Source organism: Hippopotamus amphibius, chromosome 17 (genome assembly GCF_030028045.1).
Source record: "Hippopotamus amphibius kiboko isolate mHipAmp2 chromosome 17, mHipAmp2.hap2, whole genome shotgun sequence".
NCBI classification, from domain to species: Eukaryota; Metazoa; Chordata; class Mammalia; order Artiodactyla; family Hippopotamidae; genus Hippopotamus; species Hippopotamus amphibius.
Window position 1 is genome coordinate 5,548,471 of NC_080202.1, and position 26,525 is coordinate 5,574,995.

Consider the following 26,525-nt stretch of genomic DNA (forward strand, 5'->3'; position numbering starts at 1 on the left):
TTTTCATGCTCAAACAGCTGGTATGTGTGACAGCTGGAATGAGAATCCAGGTGTGTAGGACTGCCTAGTTATTCCTCAAAAAGTCATGGCTCATTTGTTCTGGGGTTTGTTCTGATAAGGGCTCTGCCCGACACCCTTCAGTTTTATTTTACATCTGTTGGGTTAAGTCTGGCCTCCCCCTGCAGCTCTGTGGACAAACAGTAAGTGACCCTGGGTGGCCACTGGACGGCATGAGTCAGACAGCAGGAGGCTCTCCGTCAGGGGCTGATGCTGGTACTCACCTGTCTGTCAAAGGTGTGATCACCAGGCGAGATGTATTTCCCAGGTACTCATAGGAGTATAGAAACTGGGCATCACAGATGTTGGCAAAGCAGTGTTTGGCCTCATCATCCCAGCGATGCCGCAGCTGGGACAGCCAGAGGAAGGCCTGGGCGTTGTCCACCTAGAGAGAGTGTGGCAGAGTGGGCGGGTGAATCACAGGGTTCACCAGGTGGCAGGCAGCCCCTGGATGACCCGGGTACTGTGTATGAGTCAGGAGAGCAGCACACTGCCCGCACCACACAGAAAGCATGAGCCGCTCGGCTAGCGCTGTTTCGCTGGGGGTTTTAAAGGTGGGAGCAGCCACTGTGATCCTCTCCCAGGCCCCTGGCAGGTGCAGAGTTTGGGGCCCCTGTGTTTTGGCCATATGTGAGCTTCTCCCTAGCCCCAATATTCATGGTGTAGGTGCCCAGAAAGAGGGACACCCCTAAGAGGCCGGGACCCACCTTCTGAGCAATCATCTTGGCCACCACGTCGCGGGCGTGCACATCTATGGTGCATATGGTCATGATCTTCTGCCGGTCCCCCTTGGAGAGCTGGCCGATCAGCATGGTGATGAGGGTTTTGAGCTGGGCCACTTGCTTCTTGTAATAATCCTTCATGGCATTCTCGTAGCCTTCCTCCAGCCTGGCAAAGGCCATGCCCACCTCCGTGGTCCACCAGATCTGAGTACAGGTCAGGGCCACCTGTGGCACCAAGAGTCGCTTAGTAAAGCCATTACCAGGACTGTCTCCCAAACCAGCCCACTCGCCCCACAGCAGGGGCTGAGAATGTAATTGTGTGGGTGACGGACACCCCTTCCCTCCTCTCTTCCACCAGCACACGTGTTTCATTGAGCATATGCCTCTAAGTCCTCAGAGGTGTGAAGCGGGTACAACACAAGCGGGTAAAGCACTTCCTGCTCCTGAAAAACACATCATTTGGTTGAGAACAACCAAAGGCTCATTCTGGTCAACGTCAGTGGTGTTTAGAAATTGCTAAACTCACCTTTCTGTTTTTGCTTCTCAGGCCACGGCATCTTTCCTGTGCTTGGGAGGATAGCAAAGTGTTGCCAGAACATCTCAACAACACTCAGATACTCAGGCTTTGCTCTGTTCTTCTGGAACCGCTTATGGTCAGATTATTCTAGTTTAGTGAGCCACTGCTGATCATGTGTGGCATATTTTTTCTTGTCCATAACACTTTCACTACAGTTTTCTTTATCTCTTTAAACCTATAACTTTGAAAGGCCTACTCTTGAAGGTCAGGGCGAATTACACTGAAATTCGATGTGGTCAACACGATTTGTATTCTTCAGAGGTTCAAAATAAATAAAGGGAAAAAGTGATTTAAACGAACATTTTTTCCGTTTGCTGAGAAACTAAATATGGAAAATGCATAATTTTGATTATCCACGGTGGAGAATTTAGAGACACTGATCATCTGTGGTACCGCTGGATTCGGGAGATACTGCTCTAAATGATGTCTGTCGCATTGCAGGAAAAAACACATTTACTTGCCTCAAAATTTTGGTTCAAGTAAACAAGGAATCCTTGTGGGTTATTCTCTTTGTGAAGTAGAGAATCCTGTTGTAGTAAAAAGTGCCATTCCCTAATTGATCAGTTTTTGCCTTTGGATTTAGACATACTGGGTTTTGTTAAAGAAGTTCCTCCTGCAGTGTGATCTTGCCGGGAAGGTTTGAATGTGGTGGTGTGCCAACTGAACTGTTAAAGCAACACGTCTTCCCTTCTGAAGCACTGGCTTCGTTCTCTTCTCCGTCTACACTCGAGGTCAGCATTTTCCCACCTTCTTCTCACTTCGCAGCCTCCTGCAATGTGGCTTCTTCTCTACTACTGCACCGAAATGGCCTCACCATGTCCATGGACGTTCCTTAGCTTCTTTATTTTGCTTGGTCTCTTAGACGTGCATGGTGTAACTGACTTCTTACCTGCTATCAATACCTTCTGTTTTGGTTTCCATGATGACCATTGCCTGGTGTTCCTGCTATGAGAAAAGGCTCTGTCTCTGACTCTGCTGCACTGGCCTCTCCTTGCCCACTCAGTCTTTGAGTGATGCTCAGAGGTTTGTTCTGCACCTTCATCTCAGACTGCATATCTGCCAAGGGCAAGCTTTTCTACTCCCAGGGCTTCAATTACCAAATACACCAGCACTAGTACTAGCCATTATCTGGGGAGGGAGGAGTGGTGTATTGCAGCCAGAGTATTAAAGATAACCTCATTAGCTCTCCTCTTTCTCTTGTTACCCTCCTGAGAGCCCGGTGAAGGATCTGGATATATCTTGGACTCGAATCAGACTCTCAAACATGGTCTATAAGAACAGTCTTCTCGTCTCCTCTCCAGAATCCACCTGCCGCCTCTTGCTCCCTCCTCCCTTTACTCCTGCTTCAACCACTCTCATGCCTCAAACACATTACACTCTCCCTTGCTCCTGAGCTTCTGCCCAAGTTCTTCCCCATGCTTGGTAGCTCTTTCTCTCCATCTTTCACATGTTAACTCCTATTTCAAATCTCAGCTCAGACATCATATCCTCAGGAGGGTGGTCCCCAGACCCCACTCACCAGACACATGCTCCCAGAGGACCCTGAGCCCCCTCTATCATCACACCAGGTCCCATTTGCAGGTGACTGACTTCCACGGCAGTATGGGCAGGGTTCACTGTCTTGCGTCCTGCTGTTGTCTCTTGCACTCAGCAAAGAGCTTGGCACATACAAAGTGGGCTGGCTCAGTGAGCTGACCTGTTTATGTTTTCTCCCTACTGCAGCCAGTGGAGTAAACACGGACAACCCTTACTTCTCCAAGGTAACGGCTGAACTGCGTCATGGCCGACAATTCCCCTGGTCCCTGCTGCTGACCCTGAAGCATGAGTGAGTCTGGCAGCCCCAGAAGGCTTATGGAGGTCATTGAGGAAGAAAGCGAGTGGAGGATGGGGGCCCACGGAGGGCCCGCTTCGGAGAATACCTGAGCTGGATAGTCAAAGAGCCACTGCTCCCTGGGCTTTTCTTCATAGGCAGTTATACCTTCTGTCATCTCGTGTCTCACAGTAGCCTTCATGTGAGTGAGCACATGGTTCAGCCATATTTCCACCTGGAAGAAGAAGGTCGGGGTTAGACACTGGGTTCCTAAGAAGATGTGCTCAGTGATACACATTTTCTTCTACTCAACCTGAGGGAGTGAAGAAAATGAGCCCAGGCACCATGTACAACCCCAAAGGGCTGCCAGAAGGAACAGGGAGTCAGTTCGTTTGTGTAACGCAGGATGGGGCTCAATTAACAACAGGGGGATGTGCCCACGGGAGCCCAACCGGGCGGAGGAGCAGGTTCAGGGGATGCGGGGTTGCCGTCCAGAGTTCTCAGGAGGAAATCTTAATCTGGGTTGAGCTGGCTGTGAATAGGTCAGTGGGTCCTCATGGCCTTGTCCACGTTGAGTATGGAGCCACAGGCCAGGGTTACACTTTCCAACTAAAATGTTTTCTAGGTCTACAAAAAGAGCACCCAAGGTCTGAATCAAACCCCAAGGTCCCTTTCATAAAATTGAGAATGTCTGACTATTTTCAGATACTAGAGTTGCTTTCCAAGATACATGTGGAACTCTGAAAAAGATATTTTCTCCAGGTGTTACTCTGGACTGGATTAGAACCCTGGGGACACTGCTTTGTTGGGTCATTTAGGGTAATGAACAAAGCAGGGCTTATCCTCTAGAGGTGATGGTGAAGGGTGGGAAGGAGGTTTAAGGGGAGAATGGTCTCATGTTTCATGTTTCTTGAACCGTACCTGGCAGATGCGGAGATGGTAGTTTCTGGAGCAGAGCAGTGGTGGGCTCTCCATTAGGTAGAGCTCTGAAATGTGTATGTGTACAGAGTAGTGACCGCTCAGGAATATGGTTTATTTCAAAGGGCATTTTCTCCCGGGGAAGGTGTCAGTGCCCTACACTCCCCTGTGGGGTGCTCCAGGGCTTGTCATGTTAAAGTCTCCTGGTGCTGCTAATCATTTGAAAATCGTTTTCTCATTGACTCAGGTAGTTGCTTATGTGCATTTTATTCCTCTCTGCACAGGGCTCTGCTTAAAGGAGACATATGGATATTGACATGTGTCCTTCCCAGAGAAAGGGAAAGTGGGCACTGGAAGCTGCTCCGACGTCAGTTCAAGTCACAGGAACTGGCTGTCCCAGGGCACAGACAGCAGCCCTGGCCCACGGTCACAAAGGCCATTCTGAAGGCTGATGCCTGAATGCAGACACTTGAGAGAGAAAGGCGTATGCTACCTGCCCACTGCAGTCACAGGGCTCGCTGAATGTCACATACTCTTCCTCCTTGCTGTACATGCCAAGACTTATCTTGGTGGGTTTCTCACTGGTATCCAGCTGGAACTGCATCTTGGCCATATTGTCAAAGAGTTTGGAAAGGTGGCGTTGAACCTATGAAGGAAACCATGCCAAGGAGTAGAGAGCATGTTCAGGAAGTTACTTGTTAATATTGCTTACAGGGCCACCGTGTGACAGCTACTAGTGTTGGGTACCAAACTTTTAGAAGGAAGCTAGGGAATGATGGGGATGTGAGGATGGGAGCCAGCTGGATTGCATAAAAGGGATATAGATCTGGTGGGCATCATGCATTAGCTACAAAGCAATGAAGCCACAAAAGTTTGATTAATTTCTGCTTGTCTACTATAGATGGGAAGAGACTAGAACAAAAAGTGATGGTTAATTCCTAAGCCCTCTTCCTAAGAAAATACTACTGTGCAGCAGTGGATAGGCACAGGATAGTCTGCAGAAGAATGCTACCATGCCCAAGTCTGGAGGGTCAGGGGCAGTAGTGACAGTGGCCTGTGGAGGCAGTCACTCAGTTGTAGGAACCATGATGGTGCAGCAGACCACCCTCTGGAGGGTCCAGAGCAAGGGCCAGTGTGCTCACACCAAGCAGAAAGCCTGGTGGTCCTGGAGCTTCTTTCTAGCCTGGTGTCTCATGATACAGAGGCCCTTCACAGTGATGCCTTGGGCAGCAGTTCTAGGAGGGATGCTAGACAGAGTCACACTGTGGTCCTGCAGTGAGAGGAACAGCAGGTAAAGAAGAAACAACAAAGAGAAAGCTGCCCCTGGTAGACTGTTTTGAAATACAGGGGCCTACTAGGACCCTGAATTGTAACCCTTACATTTACAGCAATGAGCTAGAGAGCTTATGAGATGAGAGGGAAAATTCTAAGATACTGAAGTGAACTGTGAAGGTACTGGGGGAGATCCCATCCACAATGGAATCGTGATGGGATATCATGATGGGATATCATGATGGGATGGACCTTTCTTTATCCAAGAACAAACAGTGGATTAAAGCAAGAACCACAACTAACATGAGACCTGTGAAGTTATCCCATAACTTAAAAGAAGGAGAAAGCCGACTCAAGAGACAGAATAAGAGTATATATATATTAGAGGCTTTAATAAAGGAAACAGAAGTAATGATGAAAAATATCACCTTGCTTTACTTCAGTTAAATGAAAGAAACATGAACTCTATAAAATATGAGGTAAAAGATAAGAAGAAAGAGGTACAGAAATAAAGAAATCAACAAATGGCACAGCATGGTTTATCACAATGCTAGCAACACAAAAGGACCACATTAACACACACACATTATGTATGGGGGTACATTCAGGAACCTGTGGGAGAAGACCAGGGAGAGGACTCAGAGAAAACTGTGTATGAATATATGCAGGTCACAATCTCAACTTATGGAAGTATGGTGAACCTGAGGGAAAAAATTATCCACATAACTGGAATGGAAATACTATGTAAAAGCATACTGGAAGAATACTTTTCCAAGATAGCGAAAGCCCTGGTTTTCAGAGAGGGGAAAAAAAAATTCATCATGTATTAGAAAAATTAACAAAATAAAGCAAGTATCTAAACATATAGACATTTTCAAAAATTAATATTTAATTTAAATTTTGATCTCTACAGAGATCCAAGGGGAAAGAAACTGGGTTACCTAGAAAGGTTCTTTAAAAAAGCAGGCGTGCCAGAGATTGACTTCTTTGTAACAGGGAACAGCAGAGCTATGTCTTCAGGGATTTGAATGGAAATTACTGTGACCCATGACTTATAAATCCAACCATGCAATCACTCACAGATGAAAACTACAGAGACTCACAGATGAAAACTATACACAAGGAATTGGGAATTATTCTGTCATGCTTCATCTTTGGGGGCAGGGGGGTAGGGGAAAGGATTGCTTAAAGATTTACTCAAACCATATGAAAAATAAATAAAAATAAATATTTAAGAGTATATTATGTATAAAAGGTATAAAAGATCTGGCAATGATCTTTAACCCCTCCTATATAAGAATTAATGAATACAGCCACTATGGAAAACAGTATGGAGGTTCCTTAAAAAACTAAAAATAAAATTATCATGTGACCCAGCAATCCCACTACTGAGCATATACCCTGAGAAAACCATAATCCAAAAAGAAACATGTACCACAATGTTCATTGCAGCACTATTTACAATAGCCAGGACATGGAAGCAACCTAAATGCCCATCAACAGATGAATGGATAAAGAAGATGTGGCACATATGTACAATGGAATATTATTCAGCCATAAAAAGGAATGAAATTGGGTTATTTGTAGACAGGTGGATGGACCCAGAGTCTGTCATACAGAGTGAAGTAAGCCAGAAAGAGAAAAACAAATATTGTAAGCTAACACATATATATGGAATCTAAAAAAATGGTACTGATGAACCCAGTGACAGGACAAGAACAAAGATGCAGATGCAGAGAATGGACTTGAGGACACGGAGCGTGGGGGTGGTGGGGGGCGATGGGGAAGCTGGGATGAAGTGAGAGAGTAGCATTGACATATATACACCACCAACTGTAAAACAGATAGCTGGTGGGAAGCTGCTGCATAGCACAGGGAGATGAACTTGATGATGGGTGATGACTTAGAGGGCTGGGATAGGGAGGGTGGGAAGGAGTCGCGGGAGGGAGGGGATATGGGGATATATATATAAATACAGCTGATTCACTTTGTTGTACAGCAGAAACTGGCACAACAGTGTAAAGCAACTGTACTCCAATAAAGAGCTTAAAAAAAGAATTAATGAAGATATAGTTATGAAACAGAATGCCAATGTAATAAATATTTCAACTCCATCATATCTGGGCTTTGGAAATACTTCAATCTATAGAAAAATAGAAGGGCTTTAATGATCAAGGATAACGTCTCTTTAGCACTTGTTTCTTACCAACAAACCAAAGTCATCATTTCAATAAGAAAGTTAATGACAAAGATAGAAAACCTAGGCATGGATGCCATCTTTCGGCTCTGTTCGAGAAGCTCTCATACATCGCTGGTGGTGCTGCAAGAGGATGTGAACTTTTTTTGGGGAGAAATATGGCAGGATCTAATAAGACCACACATGCGTTTACCCTCTGACCCAGCAACATCACTTCTAGGGACACATCTCCAACAAGACAAAGCCTAAGGTTATTCGATGCCACATTATTTGTAATTGCAAAACAGTATAAACAACCTATGGATAAACTATGGTATATTAGTCCACGGAATATGATGCAGACATAAAAAAAGTGAGGGAGATACCTTTGAATTGATATGGAGTGACACGGAATGATTTCCAGGATATATAACGATGGAAAAAAAACAAACTACAAACAAGTATACAGAGCACGCTACCTTTTGTGTAAGAAAGGAAGGAAAATAAGAAAAATGCACACGTACAAATGTAAATTGCACATCTGCTATTTTTTGCAAAGAGCATAGGAAAGGTAAACCAGAAACTAATGGAATTAGTTACCTACAGTGGGAGGAGAGGAGGTAGTGATGACCTGGAAGGAACAGGGGAAGGAATGACACTTCTCACAAGTCTTCGTGCATAGCTTCTTAGAATTCTATGTATTCAAACAATTAAACCAACAAGGATTGGAAATTCCCCAAAGAGAAAGCAAAAAGAAAGAAAAGAACCCAACTGTACTTCAAATGAGTAACAAAATCACACAGAAGGTGGAAAAGAACTCATCGAAGTAACTTCCGAACACAGTTTTGACTTTATATCCTCAGTCTAAAGGAAAATAAAGAGAACTACATCCTCCCCTCACATCTCCACATGCTCAAATCATAGCCATCCTTCCAGGTCCAAATGGAATTCTGTTTCCTACCAATCTTCCCAACTGGAAATATTTTTGCCTTTCTTCTCTGATCATCTATAAATACGGTTTCTGGACATCTCTGGTGGCTTTGTAGAACAGACATTGGAGGATTTTCTGCCTACCACTGTTGTTCTCTGAGACTGTCCCTGCTTGTCCTCCAACTCCACTCACATCGTTACTATGGGACCTGCCACTGCCACTGGAGTCCAGTGTGACTTCGCCCAAGGATCCAGCTGCAGGGGTGAGTGGGGCAGATACTTGAACTCTGGGCCAATGAGCCCATTCTTTGTGATTTTTAGGTTTGGGTTAGAAAGAGTTCTTTCAGCCTGTCTCATTAGCTGAAGCTCTAAGATGTATGATTCTGGAGCTGTCAAAGGCCATGGTTTTGCCTTGTATAAGTCATGGGCTTCCAGTAAAAGAGAAGAATGAAGGTGTATACAGAGAGAAGCAGAGACAAGATACTGTCCCATCAGCACTGGAGTCTCTTGTTCTAATAGTTCTTTTGCCTAGCCTTGGGACTGTGAGATATCCGTGGATACTTCCAATAAATACCACATTTTTTCTTAAAAAAAAAAAAAAGAAAAGAAAGGAAATAAGACAACTATAAACAAGTCTTGCAATCTCCTTTGGGTGAGAAGGGAGGGAAGCTAAACGATCATACAGTAGAGACATCATCTCTCCTTCCTGTCCATCATTTTGAGACTCAGACTCTCTGGTCTCTAGCAGTGGTCCTCAAAGTGTGGTCCTCAGACTAGCAGCAACACTTGGGAGATCCTTGGAAATGGAAATTCTCTGGCCCCAGCCAGACCTATGAGTCAGAAACTCTGGGGGTGGGGTCTGTGAATCTGTATTTTAAGAAGCCTTCCAGGTGATTCTGATGCACTTTCAAGTTTGAGAACCATTGTCTACAGCTCAAAATACCAACAGTCCACCCATTAGGAAATACACACACACACACACACTTTCTTTTTTCTTGAAATATATTTGGTTTACAATATTATATTAGTTTCCGATGTACAACATAGTGATCCGTATGTTCATAGATCATGCACTATACAAAGTTATTATAACATTACTGACTGTGTTCCCTGTGCTATACATTACACCTCTGTGACTTATTCTGTAGCTGGTAGTCTGTACCTCTTAATCCCTTTCATCTATTTCACCCATCCCCCTATCCCCTCCCTCCTCTGGCAATCACTAGTCTGTTTTCCATATCTGTAAATCTGTTTTTATTTTGTTATATATTTGCTCATTTGTTTTGTTTTTTAGATTCCACATGTAAATAAAAACAGATGAATAGATAGAGAAGATGTGGTATACATCTACAATGGAATATTACTCAGCCATAGAAAAGAATGAAATCTTGCCATTTGCAACAACATGGATGAACCTGGAGGGTATAATGTTAAGTGAGAAAAGTCAGACAGAGACAGGTACTTCAATATTGTAAAAAACTGTAACATAGTATGCTTCTATTTTACAGATGAGGAAAGTCTGTCACAAAGAAGTGATATATCCAAGACTAGATGGCTAATTAGTGGCTAGAATCCCAAATTTTGGATTCCTCATACACACTCATATAAATCACCCCAGTGTCCCATGAATACAACTTCCAATCTTATCTTTCCATGGAAATTTTAGCTGTTACTTCTGACTACTGTTTACTGCCTCTCTCTTCAGAAGGACATCAAAGGCATTCTCTGTAAAGGCTTAGCCTCTTCCATCTTTGTCATCCTCAAAGCTTTTCCAACGCTAGGGAGTAAAAGCCACTGATGGGTGGGGGGCATCCTGAGAAGCAGTAATGGTGGAAATGAAGGAAACTCTGAGGTTAGGGATGATGCTGATGGCAACACAGGTCTGAAATACACCCCCCCACCCCCGCCACGGGGCATAACAGGGAGCCTGAAACTCTCCTGCTGGAGCATCTTGGTCCTTCTGAATGTTTCTACAGGCACTTCCTCAGCTTACCTGTTGTGGGGCTGTGCCGTTGGAAAGGATGTCTAACAGATCGGAAGAGGAGAGAAAGTAAAACCTAGGGAAGGCAAGCCTTTTGGTGTCCAGGTATTCCGCCAGGGCCTTCTCACACAGGCATAGTCTGAGGGCACAAAGAATTTCCTAGTTAGGTTTGCCTACATCCACAAGGTACATAGACGTTACTTAAATGCAAACAAGCGTGACACATGGATTACATGCAGAAATCATGTATGCATGGAACATGTATGGGTATTTGCAAACATCAGAATAAACACCTCTAGTAATACTCCATATTACCTGAGCACACAGGAAAATCAAGATATACAACCAGACACACACACTCACTCTCTCACTTGGGCAGTTATAAGGTAAAGCATCTGAGAGACAGAGTGGGGAAAGGAAATACATTACAGAAGGGGCTGTAAGTCGACCATCACCTGCTCTGAATATCTTCCAGCTTTTCATAAAGACCTGATTTGTTGGTGGCTTCCACTACGTTTGGAGTTTTCTGAGCATCATAAGCTAACTCTTTAAAGTCAATGTCGATGCCTTCAAATCTTTTAGAATCCTACAATTAAAAATGTGGAAAGAAGATGTAGCACATATATACAATGGAATATTATTCAGCCATAAAAAGAATGAAACTGAGTGATTTGTAATGAGGTGGATAGACCTAGAGTCTGTCATACAGAGCGAAGTAAGCCCAAACAAATACCGTATGCTAACTGATATACATGGAATCTAAAAAAATGGTACTGATGAACCCAGTGACAGGGCAAGAATAAAGATGCAGATGTAGAGAACGGACTCAAGGACACAGGGTTGGGAGGGGGCGAAGGGGAAGCTGGCACGAAGTGAGAGAGTAGCACTGACATATATACACTACCAAATGTAAAATAGATAGCTAGTGGGAAGCTGCTGCATAACACAGGGAGATAAACTTGATGATGGCTGATGACTTAGAGGGCTGGGATAGCGAGGGAGGGGATATGGGGATATATGTATAAATACAGCTGATTCACTTTGGTGTACCTCAAAAACTGCCACAAGAGTGTAAAGCAATTATATTCCAATAAAGAGCTTAAAAAAAAAAGAAATAAATGAAAGCCATCTTTCAAAAAATAATAAATTGCTAAATGAAAAAAAAATGTGGAAAAAATTAACTACCACTCCCCTCAACTCCAAGAAGCTACCCTTACGCATTAAGTCTGCTTTTGAAAACTGCTCCTAGGTTGTCTAATACAGAGATTAGTCTCAGAGGAGGAAATGCCTTTAGCTTGAAACAGTGATTCTCAAACATTTTGGTCTTAAAATCCCTGTATGCTTGTAAAACTTACTGAGGAGTGCAAAGAGTTTTTGTTTATGTAGGTAATATTATATCTATCAATGTATATTCTATACTGGAAGCTAAAGTTGAGAAATTTTTAAAAATATTGATATTTATCAATTCATTTAAAAATAATAATAAGCCTATTATATTAACATAACATTTTTATCCAAAATAATTATATTTTCCAAAACAATGTAACTTAGAAGAAAACATAACATCATTTCACTTTTGTTTTTTTGGCAAATCTCTTTAACGTCTGACTTAGAAGATGGCCAGATTCTCTTCTCTGCTTCTGCATCCAATCTGTTGTGATATCACACCATAGAGCCTCTGGAAAACTCCACTGTACACTCACGGAAGAATGAGTAAAAAAAGGCAAATACCATTTTATTATTATTATTAAGATAGTTTTGACCTTGAGGATCCCCTGGGAAGGTCTGAGGTACCGCCTCCAGGGGTCACCAGACCACACTTTGAGAACTGTTGGCATAAATTACATACTTCCTCAGTCAGGGAGATGGTGGATCCAATGCTCTTTCTGGGTCCAGACAAAAGTTTATATAACCAAAGCAAGTGTTTCCGCAGCAAATCTGCTACTATGATGTCAAAGTCAATTAGATATCATTATATCCCCCAAATACACCCATCTTCACAGTGTTGTTGAAATGACTGAGACACAATAAATGCAAAGCATTTCAGCCCAACACCTGGCACCCGGTGAGAGCTTGTGTGGTTATCATTACCTAACAACAATCGTAATGGTATGTGCTGTGTGTGCTGCTTTAATTAACTTCCTGAAGTAGGAACTAGCAGTAGTCCCGATTTACAGAGAATTTAATAACTTCCTCAAGGTCCTGCAGCTGCAAGCAGGAGAGGGAGGACTCAAGCCCAGGCCACTTGCCCCAGTCTGCGGGGACCTATGTGAGCCATGCCTCTTTCCCAAGAAAGAGGGTGAGGTGAAGTAAATTATGATTCCTCAATGAGATGTCTTATGCCAATTAAAAATGAAAAAGTATCAAAGTTATAGAAGTATTGGGAATACATTTCATTCAATACAAATATCTGAATGAAAAGAGCTGAGTAGAAAATTGTAATTACACTGAGAGCAACTGGGTAAAAACATGTATGTGTGTGAATGAAAGTTGGGAAATATTCAAAATGAATGAAAATATTTACTAGTTAGGGTGTAAGATGATGACTGATTTATTATATGTCAGAGTTGTCTTTGTTACTGTATTGTTAATATTAATACAAAGAAAATAAATGTATTCACGTTTTACACGCAAACCTGAGAAGTTAATGATACGAATTCTTTATTATGCTGAATTGAAAGTTCTCAAATGTCTCCTTTAAAATGTCCACGAAAGTCTCTACCTATATCCTCGCCCCCCTCTCATTATACCTGCCCTTCTTCAATCATTAGCGCTGGAGATGAATACAGTTGGGCTTATTTGATTTTGCTTAATGACAAAAGCTACAGCAGAATTATTTTCTGTTATTTTTCATTGTAAAAGTACAATCTTTAATCTGCATTATTATACTAAATATGCCTTTGTGGGATGAGCTGGAAAAATACCATGTTTTGATAGAATGTGCTTTAACTTTGAAACAAGGTCTGGACAACATGTGACATTGTGGAATCAAACTAATTTGTAAGCAAAGAACTCGCTGTGCCAAGGGATATGGAAGAAGTCTGCAAGATCTTTTTAAAAATAAATTAGAGTCCACTGAGAGGGGGGTACACTAATGGCACATTAATTAGGACAAATTATAAGGGGCGAGCCACTACAGGAAAGGTAGCAATGAGAAGAAAGCATATTTTAGAGAAATTCCTCGTTTAGTATTTAGCTGAAGACTGGTATTTAGCCTGCTGGCACAGGCCAGAGGTTTACAGAATAGCTTGCTGCAGAGAAGGAACCTGAGTTTGCCTGGAAACGATGCTCACTTCCAATCGATACCTGCATTGTAATTATGTGTGGAGCAACCCAAGAGCAGCTCATACTTTTGACCTCCTTTCTCTTGTATACTTTGTTTTTGTTTTTAAAACCAGGTTCTCCTTTCTTTTTCTTACCCATCTAAGAACAAACTGACTGGCATGCATTTCACTTTCTCTCTTTTCCTCTGCCTGACTTTTGGTGGCTTGGAAAGTCAATATTTGTTGGAGGTGCCCCTGGGTGAAGACAAGGCAGGGAGACAGAGAAGGAAAGGTCTAGAGGATGCAGGAACTGGGGGATCGTCCCTTGACTCGGGGATGGGAACAGAGGGAGCAGGGTTTACACAGCAGGTACCTGGGGCAGCTGAGCCCGGATGTCCTCAGATCCGATGAATATACTTTCTAGATGAGACCATGTGAGCTGCACGTCAAACCAGAGGGAGATGACAGCGTCAGCAGTGGACAGCTTCTTCTGCCAGCCCGACACTTCCTCCAGGAAGAAGGCAATGTACTTGGACATCATCAGGTTCTGAAGTTGGACTTGGTTATCCTCCAGAACCTCGATGAGGTCCTCATCGGACCGCAGCAGGGGCACATGGGTCCGCGGGTGGGGCTCAAACTGGAATTCCATGCTGACCCAGGTGGTCTGCAGCTCCTTCAAGACCTTCTCCATGCCCATCTCTTTCACAGCTCTGTCTACAATACCCCGGACCTCGTCCTCAAAGTGATGCAGCTGGAGCTGCAGGAGGTGTGCCAGGGTGGTTCCCTCGTCCATGGTGAAGGTCACGCCCGTGGCCTGCATCAGCTGCCTCCAGTGCCGTTCCCGGATGGCCGGATTCTGCAGCTCGGCCACAGCCCTCAGGGAGGTCAGGGTGTTCAGTACAGTGCTTTCCAGGCCTGTGAAGGCATCCCAGGCCCTGACCTCCTTGTCGAGGTTCCGGATGTGCCTGGCAAACCGTTTGCACTCCAGGTCCATGGCCTCCACGTTGATACCCCTCCACATGGTGGTCTCCCAGGCACGGATACTGGAGGTCACCATCCCAATTGTGTCCCAGAGCCCCTTCAGCTGGCACGCCTCCTTCCTGCACTGCCTCAGCTGCTTATAGTCAGGGACTGTGACCTCGAACAAGCTGGCCGACTCAGAAATGGAGGCCATGGTGGACTCCATCTGCTGGATCTCCACGTGCCTGGCATCCAGCATCTGGTGAGGGTCGATGCTATCAAACCTACAAAACACAATGTTTTCCCTTTACAAGTAGAGCACACAGTGGCCATCTTCTAGAATCTTTAAATTGTTAGTATTTTAGCAAAGGGCACGGACTTTCACCGAAGCCTGGGAAGAAAAAGACATTCAGGGTAGGTTGGAGTGGGGTGAACATAATCAGCTGGAGGAAGGGCCATTCAAGAGGAACACCCTGTCTGGATCTGTTCTTCACATCTGAGAGGGTAACAGAAACACTCCTCACCTGGCCACCTCCCCGACCCAGGTGCAGTGGGGAATAGCCCTTTGTTCAAGCACCCTTTAGACTCTGCTTCCTTTTGCTGGTGTCCAGCCCACTTGACACAAAAGAGCATTGTCCTGTTACTGCAGAGGGTATAAGGGCAAAGCTCCTACCAGGAGATACTCGTGGTGAGTGGTCTGTAAGTGACAGACACCAGCCCTGACCCACTTTAGCATTGCTCCCTCTAGGGCAGTGGCTCAGTCTTGGCTGCGTGTTAGAACCTCCCAGAAGCTTTAAATGATCTCTATGCCCAGGCTACTCCCTGGTCTCATTAAATTAGAATCTTTGGGGGCGAGACCCAGGCAACAACATTTTTCAAACCACCCAGGTGATTCCAACGTGCCAGGCTGCCATCCTTCTCTGAAAGGAGGCTCACACTAACGGCCTGCATCACCGTCAGGGAACAAGTGCATCCAGATGTGAGCCCCGCTGATAGGGACCTGGCAGTGTGAGCACAGAGCCCTCACTGCGGCCCGCGGGCTTGCCTGCACTGTGCGCCTCCCGTCAGACTCTGTGTCTCCTAAGTACCTTCTTCAAGCTGCCCCCCATCTCCTCCTGCATCCTGCGGCAGCCTCTGGTTCTGCGCTTGACCCCTGTAAGCACTACATGGAGCTTTACAGTTCGAGTTCACGTTTCCTCCTCCTTTTCTCCCTGGTGGGTGCTCATGGCCCCCACTGCTGCTCCTGGTCCTCACTGCTGTGAACCTCCTCTACCCTGCGGCCCTTCCAACCTGCATTCCCGGCAGAGCCTCTCCTCCAATGTAAGAACTGCACGTGCATAGGGACCCATAGGAGTCAGGAGCACCCAGAGAAATGTTCAGGGAGCCTCTCACTTTCCTCCCCCATCTTCCCTTTATCCTTTTTTCCCATCACCAGTCTCAGGTCTTCCTGTTTCTGTGTGCTTGGAGGGCTCGATAGCGGGGATACCATGACTTAAGTGTGAATACCATCTTTCTCTAAAATCAGCACAGGGTATCACAGGGAGCAAACATAAAGGGAAAGTTGAGAGGAAAGGAGTGACTAGAGAATAGGCCGTTTCCTCCAGTCCCGTGTGTGTGTGTGCGTGCGCGCGTGCGTGTGTGTGTGTGTGTTGGCTGGTGGGGTAGAGAGGGAAGGGAAAAAGGAAAGGAAGAGGATGACATAAAAACTCCTTGTCTTGAACTGCCTCTTCTCTTCAGTTGTCTCTGGAAATATTTGACTTGACGGATGGAAAGTAATCCTAATTAAAGTCATTTACCTGAACTGCTCGCCACTTAAGCCTAATTACCAGGCAACACAATAACAGTTATGCATACCATTAAATTAGTGTCAGATTAACTTTGATGCTTGCTATGTTTGATTCCCGCCTGTTCCATCTAAATAGTTTTGGCTCATGGGCTCTGGTTGTGGATTTTCGTCATAAGAGAACGAGACTGAACATCATGATGTGTCTTTACTGTTCTCCAGCCCCCAAGTGTTTCAGAACAGGCTGGAGTTCTCAGAGTTGAAGGGGGCCCTTTCTCTATATAATAGGCAAGGAGCTTTCTGTTCTATGACAGCAGTAGAGAAAGAACTAGAAGCAGAGAAATGTAACATCCCCGTGGCAAGTGGATAAGCAGGAAAGATTACCAAGCATGAAGGTTCCTTCCGCATATTCTCTCCACAGACTAACTGTTGGAGTATGTGGTGTGTTGGTTCTACTTTTTATTTTTATTAGAATGAACTTGGAAAGTGAACTTAGCTTCTCAGTGTTAGTATAAATCAGACAAATTATAAAAGCCCACATTCCATTTAATTTATTACTGGAGTAAAATTCAGGCATATTCGGTAACATAGGAGCTATTGGAGTGTTGGTGGGGGAGGGGGGTGGACACAGAAAGTAATAAAGGATCTTCCTCACTCTTTTCCTCAGTGCATGTGAACATCCTTGAATCGATACTGGTTCCTCAAATAAGAGGCACTCATTTGTCAAACCTATTCTAAACTTCATCTGCCCCGTGGCATGATTTTTGTTTATGGTTTAAATTTGTGGGCATTCATTTCCTGTAGCTGAGCACACATAAAAGGTAATTTGACCTAAGTAGTGAAAGGAACCTCTAGACAGGGGAGCAGGCAACCCTCTTCCTGTTTCAAAGCTCTAGTGCAAACTGTCAGGATGTTCACAGACCTGATTAATGTGCCTAATAAACTGGAAGCAGTTCTCCAAAGCCTGGGGGACGATACAGTGTGAGAACAAGAAAGTAATAGGAGGGAAAAGGGTGTAGTTAGTCTTTGAAATTGAAATAGTAATGCAAAAGTATTTTAATCTAAAAGAGAAATGCCTGGAAAGTCTGGATGAATAAAACTATAATTAAGAGAAATGGAAATACGGTGCTCATGCGCGTGATCTTGGAAAAAGTACAGGTTTGGGCCTGCCCTAGACATGGGCACAAAGAGAAAGAGGAATAAGTGACTTAACTCTCAGGAAGCGAACGGCTGGTAAATGTCAACCTCAGCTCCATTCCTGCACATACAAGGAAGAGTGACACACCTGTGCTTGATACCCCACAGGTACCATAAAACTCAGCACGTTCCCTCTGAGCTGGTGGCCTTTCAGCTCCTCCCATCCTGTGCCCCATCTCAGGAGCAGCAGAACGTACCCCCTTCCACTTACTGGTCCAGACGGAAGACGGAGAATTCTACTCAGCTCTCTCCCTGCTCATCTCCCATGTTCCCTCAATCCTGCTGATTCTCCTTCCTAAGTCTCCCTCACATCCATCCTCCTCTTTCCATGCTCACTGCCACGGCTTTAGCTCAGGCCTCCTGCTTCTTACCTGGGCTGTTGCAATCCCCCCACCCCCCATACGGAGCCCCTGCCTTGAGTCCGTCTCGCTCCACTCTGCTCTCTGCAGCCACGAGAGTGGTATTTCCACGTTGTGTGTTGTTCTCATGCTTGGACTCCCCAGTGCTCATTCATGGTCAAGGCCTGGTCACCTGGACCTCTCCATCCTCATCTCCCACATCCCGCATCCCAACCACACACACATTCAGTCCTCTAGCTGTTTGCCATGTCTTCACCCTTCTGTGGCTATGTTCTGCTTCCTTTGCCTGGAATATCCTGGCTTTCCACTCCTCTTTTTTCCAAATGGCTAATTCTCATTTGCACACTGGCTGAAGCACCGGCTTCCGCAGGGGGTGTGAACTGCCTCCCCAGTAGGCATTCAAGTTGGCCCCAATGGACATGCCTGGTTACTCATTTTTGAAATTGACCCTGAGGCTGTAAGTCCTTGAGGTCAGGGAATCTGTATTATCTGAAAATCCTAGCACTTACATCATTTTCTGCTACTCCACTGTTGAGAACACAACCTCTTCTGCTCCATGGAAGCCTGAGTCATGCGTGTGAGTCAGATTAACTGCCAGAACAGGGTGAAGCTGAACTAATGACATGTCTGAGGATATTGATATGTCCCTGAGAGATTTAATAACACTCCTCTTTTCTCCAACTTTTGAAGACACAAGAGACCTTACAGAAACAAGAGGAAGGCCCTTCTTTCCTCACATTTGCTGCACTGGGCTATTTGGAAAGCCATGCTTTGCCGGTTGTCACGTAGGACAGCACCCAACAGGAGGGTGTCTTTGGGAAGGTTCTCCCCACCATTCATGGAATCTGGTGACTGGCCAGCTGGAAACACTGATGGTCACCATTGAGCTGGAGCTCATAGGGATCAGATGCTTTGACTGAGAAACCCCTGGATTATCCCGGTCTTGATGTGGGTAAGGAGACTGGAAGACATGGTATCATTCCTTAAAGCCAGGAAGCCTGTGCTCAAGGATAGGACCACTGAGCAAGAGAGCACTAGAAGCCTGGAGCATTCCTGTCACTCAAAGGGAAGAATGAGTTCCCAATTTCCAGAGCTGTGAGAAGTGCTTGAATCTGGCTACGATGGTTTAGCCCATCACTGAGAAGTAAAGAGCTCAGCTAGGAACCTGCTGATACAGCTTCAAGTCATGAACAGAAGGAGGAAGAGAAACTCAACTTGAACATGAAGAAAAAGCGCCCCCTCCAGCGACCTGACTTAATCCTGCACCTATCAGACTGTGAGGGCCAAACAAGACACACACTTTCTTTTTCCTCCCAAAGACAAGATCCATGTGAGCTTCGCCTACAATCTAATCAGGAACAGGAACTTGCCTTCACAGAGATGCATGTTAGAAACTCACGATCAGAAAGTGAAGGAACCAGAACTTAGCTCATCTGCCTTACACCGTGTCTGAACACCTTGAACACACACTCATGCACACGAAACTAAGAAACAAACCCATGCATTGACACCCACAAAAATTCCCTCCAGCAATAAATTCACGATTCTAGTCTTGATCGCTTTCTTGACAAGAAGTGAAACACATTAAAACTGCAGTCATGTTCGGCTTTACACACTGCTGTGAGCAGTTCTTTTCAATGTATTCTCTTGCAAAGATTCATCTGCATCTTAAAGTAACAGATGTGAATTTGGAAGACCCAGTTAAGGGTAGCAATATCCTCACAGCCAGCAGATAGATACAGGTGCTAAGACAGAAAAACCAATGCAGCAATCAAATTAAAAAACAACAAGAGCTGATCAACACACATGCGTGATGTGCCTAGGAAGGAGGGTTACCAGATTTCCAACAGACACACAGAAACACATCAGCAAATGAGTGCTGTTCCGTTCAGTCTCAGGAGTCTGCTTGGGAAGATACTTCACCAGACATCTTCCGAATTCCTTTTTTGAAAAATTTTTAAAGAGACAGATGATGTAGAGATATCAGTGTCATTACCTTTACGGCTGTGGCCTCAGGTGTGGATGTTGTTAGCATGGAGCAGAAATACCCAGCGTGACTACCCGCCTGCCTCACCAGCTTTGGCCCTGTGTGATCAGCGTCGAATTTCAGAAATTCTACCACATGCCCAAAGGAGAGCCAAAAGCATGGGCTTCAGACTCGGAAGGGCAGTCCCAACAGGGGTTCCACACGTTATGAGCAGCAGATGCTCCTTTGGAACAAGGGCATAGCTCCTGAGGCACTTCTTCTAAAGGGACACAGACTCATTTGGAGTTATGTGCCCTGGCATGATGGCTTCAAAGGGAACTACTTACTCCCCCAGGGCGGCAGTCTCTACCTTGGCTGTACACTGGAATCACCTGGAGAGCATCCCAAACTTCTGCTGCCCCGTCTCACCCCCAGAGAGTCCGATTTAGTTGGTCTGTGGGGAAGACTAGACCCCACGTGATTTTATGCTTTACAGCCTTGTTCTTTCCTGCCTCTTGACATACTCACCTCATTCTCTCTAGCCCCAGGTATAATGCTTGGGAGACAGTAGCTGCTTAATAAATGTTTGATGAATGAATAACGGAATAGGTGGGCCCTTGCTGTGTGCCAGGTGGGGTGGCCACGAGTCTCAGTTTGCCTGAAACAGAGGGGCTTCCCTGGATGTGTGACTTTCAGTGTTAAAACCCAAACTGTCCCAATTAGTACAACATTGTAAATCAACTATACTTCAATTAAAAAAGCGAGAGAGTAGCACAGACATATATATACTACCAACTGTAAAATAGTCAGTGGGAAGTTGTTGTATAACAAAGGGAGTTCAACTTGAGGATGGAAGATGCCTTAGAGGACTGGGGCGGGGAGGGTGGGTGGGACTCGAGGGGGGGGAGTCAAGGAAGGGAGGGAATATGGGGATATGTGTATAAAAACAGATGATTAAACCTGGTGTACCCCCCCAAAAAAAAAAAAAAAAAAAAAAAAAAAAAAGCTGTTTATCACACACACAAAAAAAAAGACGAGAGGGGAAAAAAAACCCACCAAAACTGCCCCAGGTAAACCAGGATGGCTGGTTACCCTAGTGCCAGACCCTATCAGCAACCTTATGAGGTGGATATTGTTATTAACCCCACTTTACAGATGAGGAAACTAAAGCACAGAGATGTTAAGTGAATGCCCTCACTTAGCCAGTGAGTAGTGGGTTAGAGACAAAGCTTACTAAATCCAGAGTCCGTGTACTTAACCATTATGTTGTCTTTCCTCCCGAAAAAAACTGTGGATTTTTTTTTCTATTTTGTTTGTTGCTTTAGCGTGTATCACTCAATGTCAGATTTCTGTAAGTAATGTTTGAAAATAAAAAAGTTTCCTTCCGCCTTACATAGGGCATTTTTCAGTCTGGAGACTTTCAAGCTTGTCTATGCAAAACTGCAGAAGATACCCAGCAGGAAGCCCAGTTAGGGAAACAGAAAGCAAACCCCGGAGCTGGACTGAGGGGAGTGCGTCCACGTCAGCTGGCACATCAGCAGACACAGGACCGCAGGAACTGGCTGGTCTGCCTGGCTGGAGCCCCTGACACTGGGCAGTGGCCCAGGAGCAGGCCCCATAGGCTTCTCCACTGAGGGAGGGAGCCCCTGAAAGAGACTGTGTGCGTGCGCGTGTGCACATGGGCACGTGTGGGTGGTGCTGCCCATCCCACAGTTGTTTTGTTTCTGTAAAGACCCCTGACCACAAGTAGGGAGGGGTCTGAGCACTAACTGCTAAGCAGAGAAAGTACACCTTGAAGTAAATCTGTCACCTCAAATCCTGCCATCAGGCTACTGAATGCCTTACAAAATTATTTTAAAATTCTATCAGCCACTTTTTTAAACCAGAAGAACAGGAGTCTGAGAGAACTTAGAATACTAACAGTTTAGTAAGACCCTAATAATTTTACCACACACAATCCCTTTATAGACCTGGAGACATAGAAGCTTCTAGACTTTTTTTTTAAAGTATTTGAACAGCCTTTGTTCATCCCACACAGGCCACGCTGGGACTCTGTGAACATGAGCACCAGGTTCTAACCAGTGGACCTAAATGGAAGGGAAGACTAGTAAGTAGTCTCCGCCTGTTAAAAGCAGAGATCACTGTGACTTAAGATGCTGCCGTGTTTAAAGGACGGACGGGAGGCGTGGTGGCAGCTTGGGTCCCTACCTGAAGGGGGCTTCTCTGCGGAAGCGCTCCCGGAACCGCTGCTGCTCCGCGTCGAAGGCCGCGCACCTCTGGCGGAGGAGGGTCACCTCATTCGCCTGCAGGGGGGCCACCTGCTGCCTCACGGTAACGGCCATCTTTTTAGTGTTGTTCCATTTCTCAGGCAGCTCCTGCGAAGGAGACCTTGGTGTGGTCAGACCCTCCCCCAGAGTCCTGAGGCTACCCGCACCCGGACATCTCTATCTCTGCCCGGATGCCAGGCTCTGATGTCGTGGCATCGTTTCCCGTCCTCTGCAACTGCCCCTTCCTTGACTTGGCTCCCTGGCTGCCCAGTCTCCGGACAACCACCTACTTCTGACTCAACAGTGTCCTTGACCTCAACTTCTAATCTGGTCACCCTTGCCCTTTTCTACAGTTTCTGAAGTTATTTTCTTTTATGCCCTCATCTCTTATACCATCTTAACATTTATCAGACCTGCTTTTCTTCCCCTCTCAATCAAAATTTGGCTCATGCTTAATTCTGGGGGAAGAAAACCCCAAACACTTCATCCACATTAGCTCTCCCACGTCTCTCCGGTGTCACAGCGTTTCATGTTTACTGCGTTTTGAGAGAGTGGTACACATTATGCATATTCGACACACATAGTTCCCAAACATGGGTCCTGAGTTATCACCAACCCCTGTTTTTCATTTACTTCAGCCCATCTCATCCCACTCTGAAATCCCCAAACCCTCCCTCTATTTCTTTTATTAGGAAAATATAAACTTTGCACTGACCTCCAGCTGCTTGAACACCGTTTCCGGCAATTCTTGTCCATAGGTCTTCAGCAATTCGATAGTTTGCTTTAAAGGTTCAAACATCTCATCAGTGCTGCTCTGTCGTTCTTTAAGAGCCATAAGGTGTCCCATAATCTCAACCAATCCTTGGAAATCTCCTTTTTCGACTTTCTTGAGCAAGCCATTCTCACTGTTTTTTATAAATGCTTCAAGGTCGGCCAAGCTGAGCAAAACAAACAGAACGTGAGCAGCTATTCTCCTTCCACTCCTTGAAGGAAGATTTACTTATTTCCCCAACACGAATAGCTATTATTATGGAAAACTCTCCTATGGGATTATTATGGAAAACTCTCCATATTCTGATGGTAAGATCTGACCCTTTTCAGAAGTGCCAAGGTCATGAAGGACAAAGAATGAGCCCTCCACGAGGTAGTGTTGCAGAAATCGATCCCACGAGAAACCAAGCACCATACTTGCAGGGTTGGAGAACTCAGGTTTATTGAGCCGGCGGACCCAGACAAGCTAACGCTCCAAAATTCTGGGCTCCATTCCAGGTGAATTCTCTCCTTATATAGGTTTAGACACATAGCTACAGTTGGCATTAATTGACTGGCTACAGTTGGCATTAATTGATTGGCTACTCAATTTCCATAGGTTACAGGTGATTACAGAGCATGGCGTTGCTAGGGGTTACATGCAAAGGGTTTTCAAACAAAGGCGAGCAGGGGCAGGAACAGAACGGTCCATACTTATCCGATCATCTTTTAGGTTCCAGTTGATTGTTAAAGTATTTTGTCCTCACTCTAGTGCAGCAAGAAGCTATCTTACAGAAGCAGAGCAGGCAGACAGCTATCTTCTGGCTGTGTACAAACTCCAGATTCTCCTCATCAGGAGGAGACTCAGGAGACAGGGGGCATTATAGGGACAACTGGTGAAATGTAAATAAGTCTATAGACTAGTTACTACTTCTACATCAATACTAACTTCCTTATCTTGATAACTGTACCATAATTATCTAAGATGTTATCATTTGGGAAAGTTGAGTGAAGGTAAAAGAGAATTCTTCGTACTATTTTTACAACTTTTTTTGTAAGTCTGAAATTATTTCAAAGTGAAATTATTTCAAAGAGAAATTATTTCAAAGTGAATATATTACAAATTATTCTGTGAATCTGAAATTAGTTTTTTAAAAACTGAAAATAAATACTATGGCCTCCAAGGTCAAACACAGCCGGGTTTAATTTTGACACTTACTAGATGTATAACCATGGCCAAGTCATTTAACATCTCTGAGTCTCAGTTTCCTCACCTATAAGATTGGAAAAATCATTTCTTTTTCACTGACTACTGTGAGAGATAAATGAAATTCATTCTTTAATTTAAAAATGTTTATTGGGCAACTGTTATGAGCCTTAGCATGCTTCCAGGTGCTGAGGACAGGATGATAAGTGAGATAAACAAAGGCTCTGTCCTTATGAAACTTACATTCTAGTGGGAAAAACAGACAGGGGACAGATCGATGAGATAAATGGTACAGTTTCACATGGTGATGAGTGCCAGGAGATAGGGGCATAGGGACCAAGGTCAGAACGATTTTATATGGAGCGGTCAGTAAAGGCCTTTTTACCGAGGTGATGTTTGAGCAGAAATGTAAATGATATGAACTAGTGAGCCACAGAAAGAAACTGGAGAAGAGCTTTCCAGGGAGAGGGAGCGGCATGAGTAAAGGTGCTGAGGCGGGATTCAGTTTGATTTGTTTCAGGAGAGTCAGGGTAGCAGAAGCATAAGGAGAAGAGGAGGAAGTATGGAGGGAGAGGAGGTCAGAGAAGGGGCCAGACACTGCAAGGCCTTGCTGGCCATGATAAGAAGTTCAGATTTTATACTAAGTGTGAGAATTCTGAGTAAGACAATGGCATAATTTGATTTATTTTCGAACAAGTCTGTATGTAGATGTTGGAGAATGGATTTCAGCTGGAGTTGATGATGATGGTGATGGGACATGGGTGGGGAGATAGGAACAGAAGCCTGGGGGTGAGGGCAGCGGGGAGCATTTAGGGACTATGGTGGTTGTCCGGGTGACAGAAGATTCTGGCTTTGACCCAGATGATGGACATGAGGAGTGGTCAGATTCAAGGCAGTTTTGCATGTAGAGCTGGTAAGACCCACTGATGAGTTCAGGGAGGGGGTGAAGGAATGAAGAAACCAGTAAGGACTCCTGGCAATGGGGTAAATGGTGATGCCATTTAAAGAGATGGGGAGGAATTAAGGAAGAGTGGGTACTTGGAGGGAAAAGAGGGGAACAGACAAGTTTTAAATGCGTTGGGTTTAGGGAGTTCCCTGGCAGTCCAGTGGTTAGGACTCAGTTCGTCACTGCCGGGGCCTGGGCTCCATCTCTGGTTGGGGAACTGAGATCCCAAAGCCTCCCAGTGCAGCCAAATAAATAAAGTGTTAGGTTTGAGATGCCTACCAGACACTAGACACCGAAGGGAGATACTTATCAGGCAGTTGAATTTAAGTCTAGAGTTCCTTAAGAGACGGGGCTAAAAATATAAATTTGGTAGTTATCAGCACACAGATGTATTCAAAGTGTTAGATGAAATATCACCTGGAATACAGGTGTGGCTAGAAATGAAACTCCAGGACTGAGGTTTCAGAAGTTCTAATATGTTGAGTTCTGGAGGAGATGAGCCCAGCCAAGGAGACCATGAAGGAGGAAACCAAGAAAGTGAGGTCTCCTGAAGAAACCGTCTGGGAAAGAGGGAGTGATCAGCTGTGTCAAGCACTGTGGAGAGGAACACGTAAGAAGATGACTGATAATCACCACTGGATGCGGCCATATGAAAATCACCAGTGCTCTAGACAAGACTGGTTTCTGCAGAGCAGTCTAATAAAAGCCTGAGTGGAGGAAAAGTTGGAGAGTGTGGACTTCTGTTTCAGGCTGTATGCTGCGCACGATAATATGAATGACCCTTCTGCTAAGAAAACAGATATTTCAGAATCACTTAAAAGCGCATCACTAAGGTGGCATGAAATTAAGGGATCTCCAGAGGCTGAAAATGTAGTGAAGGCAAGAACCCTGGGAGGTAAGCAAGGTTCAAAGTTGGTTTTCACGGCATAGTTTCTACTGAACCCTGGAGACCTTCAGCTTCTACTTTGATGCTTTATGAGAAATGGGGAACGAGGGATTAAGGGCCCACTCAAGGTGAGGAAGCTCATAGGAAGCTGTGTGTGAAGTTGCAACACCATAAGGAAGCTGTGTGTGAACAAGAAATAAGCAGGCTGCACAGCATGGGACAGCATGGAAACTGGCCTGGGTTAACCTTGCCACTAGATGGACTACTGTAAGTTGAGGTACAGGTGGCCTGCAGTTGGAAGAGTCCCTTGATGACTGGCAGAAATACATGAAAATCCTTTCTGGAGGAATGTAACAAGAATCCAGTCCTCAAAGGATTACACTCTGAGGAACATGATTTTCTAATTGAAAGTCACAAACTACACAAGGAAAGAAGTCACCATGAGTGGGAGCCAGAGGAAACAGCGGAATTAAACCTGCGAAAACTTTAGAGACTGGA

The 26,525-nt window shown here is 44.9% G+C and overlaps 1 protein-coding gene across 1 annotated transcript in view; it reads right to left on the bottom strand.

The window, feature by feature from the left end:
- The window catches only part of DNAH9 (dynein axonemal heavy chain 9), a 294,962-nt gene that overhangs the window by 200,908 nt on the left and 67,529 nt on the right, over positions 1-26,525 (bottom strand). Inside the window, exons 18-26 of the mRNA XM_057716515.1 lie at positions 22,954-23,176; positions 22,180-22,346; positions 14,080-14,950; positions 10,899-11,029; positions 10,456-10,582; positions 4,578-4,730; positions 3,276-3,401; positions 765-1,004; positions 282-442 (exon numbers count right to left, since the gene is read on the bottom strand). Of these exons, the coding sequence (XP_057572498.1) occupies positions 282-442; positions 765-1,004; positions 3,276-3,401; positions 4,578-4,730; positions 10,456-10,582; positions 10,899-11,029; positions 14,080-14,950; positions 22,180-22,346; positions 22,954-23,176 (2,199 nt within the window). The remainder of the gene's footprint in view (positions 1-281; positions 443-764; positions 1,005-3,275; positions 3,402-4,577; positions 4,731-10,455; positions 10,583-10,898; positions 11,030-14,079; positions 14,951-22,179; positions 22,347-22,953; positions 23,177-26,525) is intronic.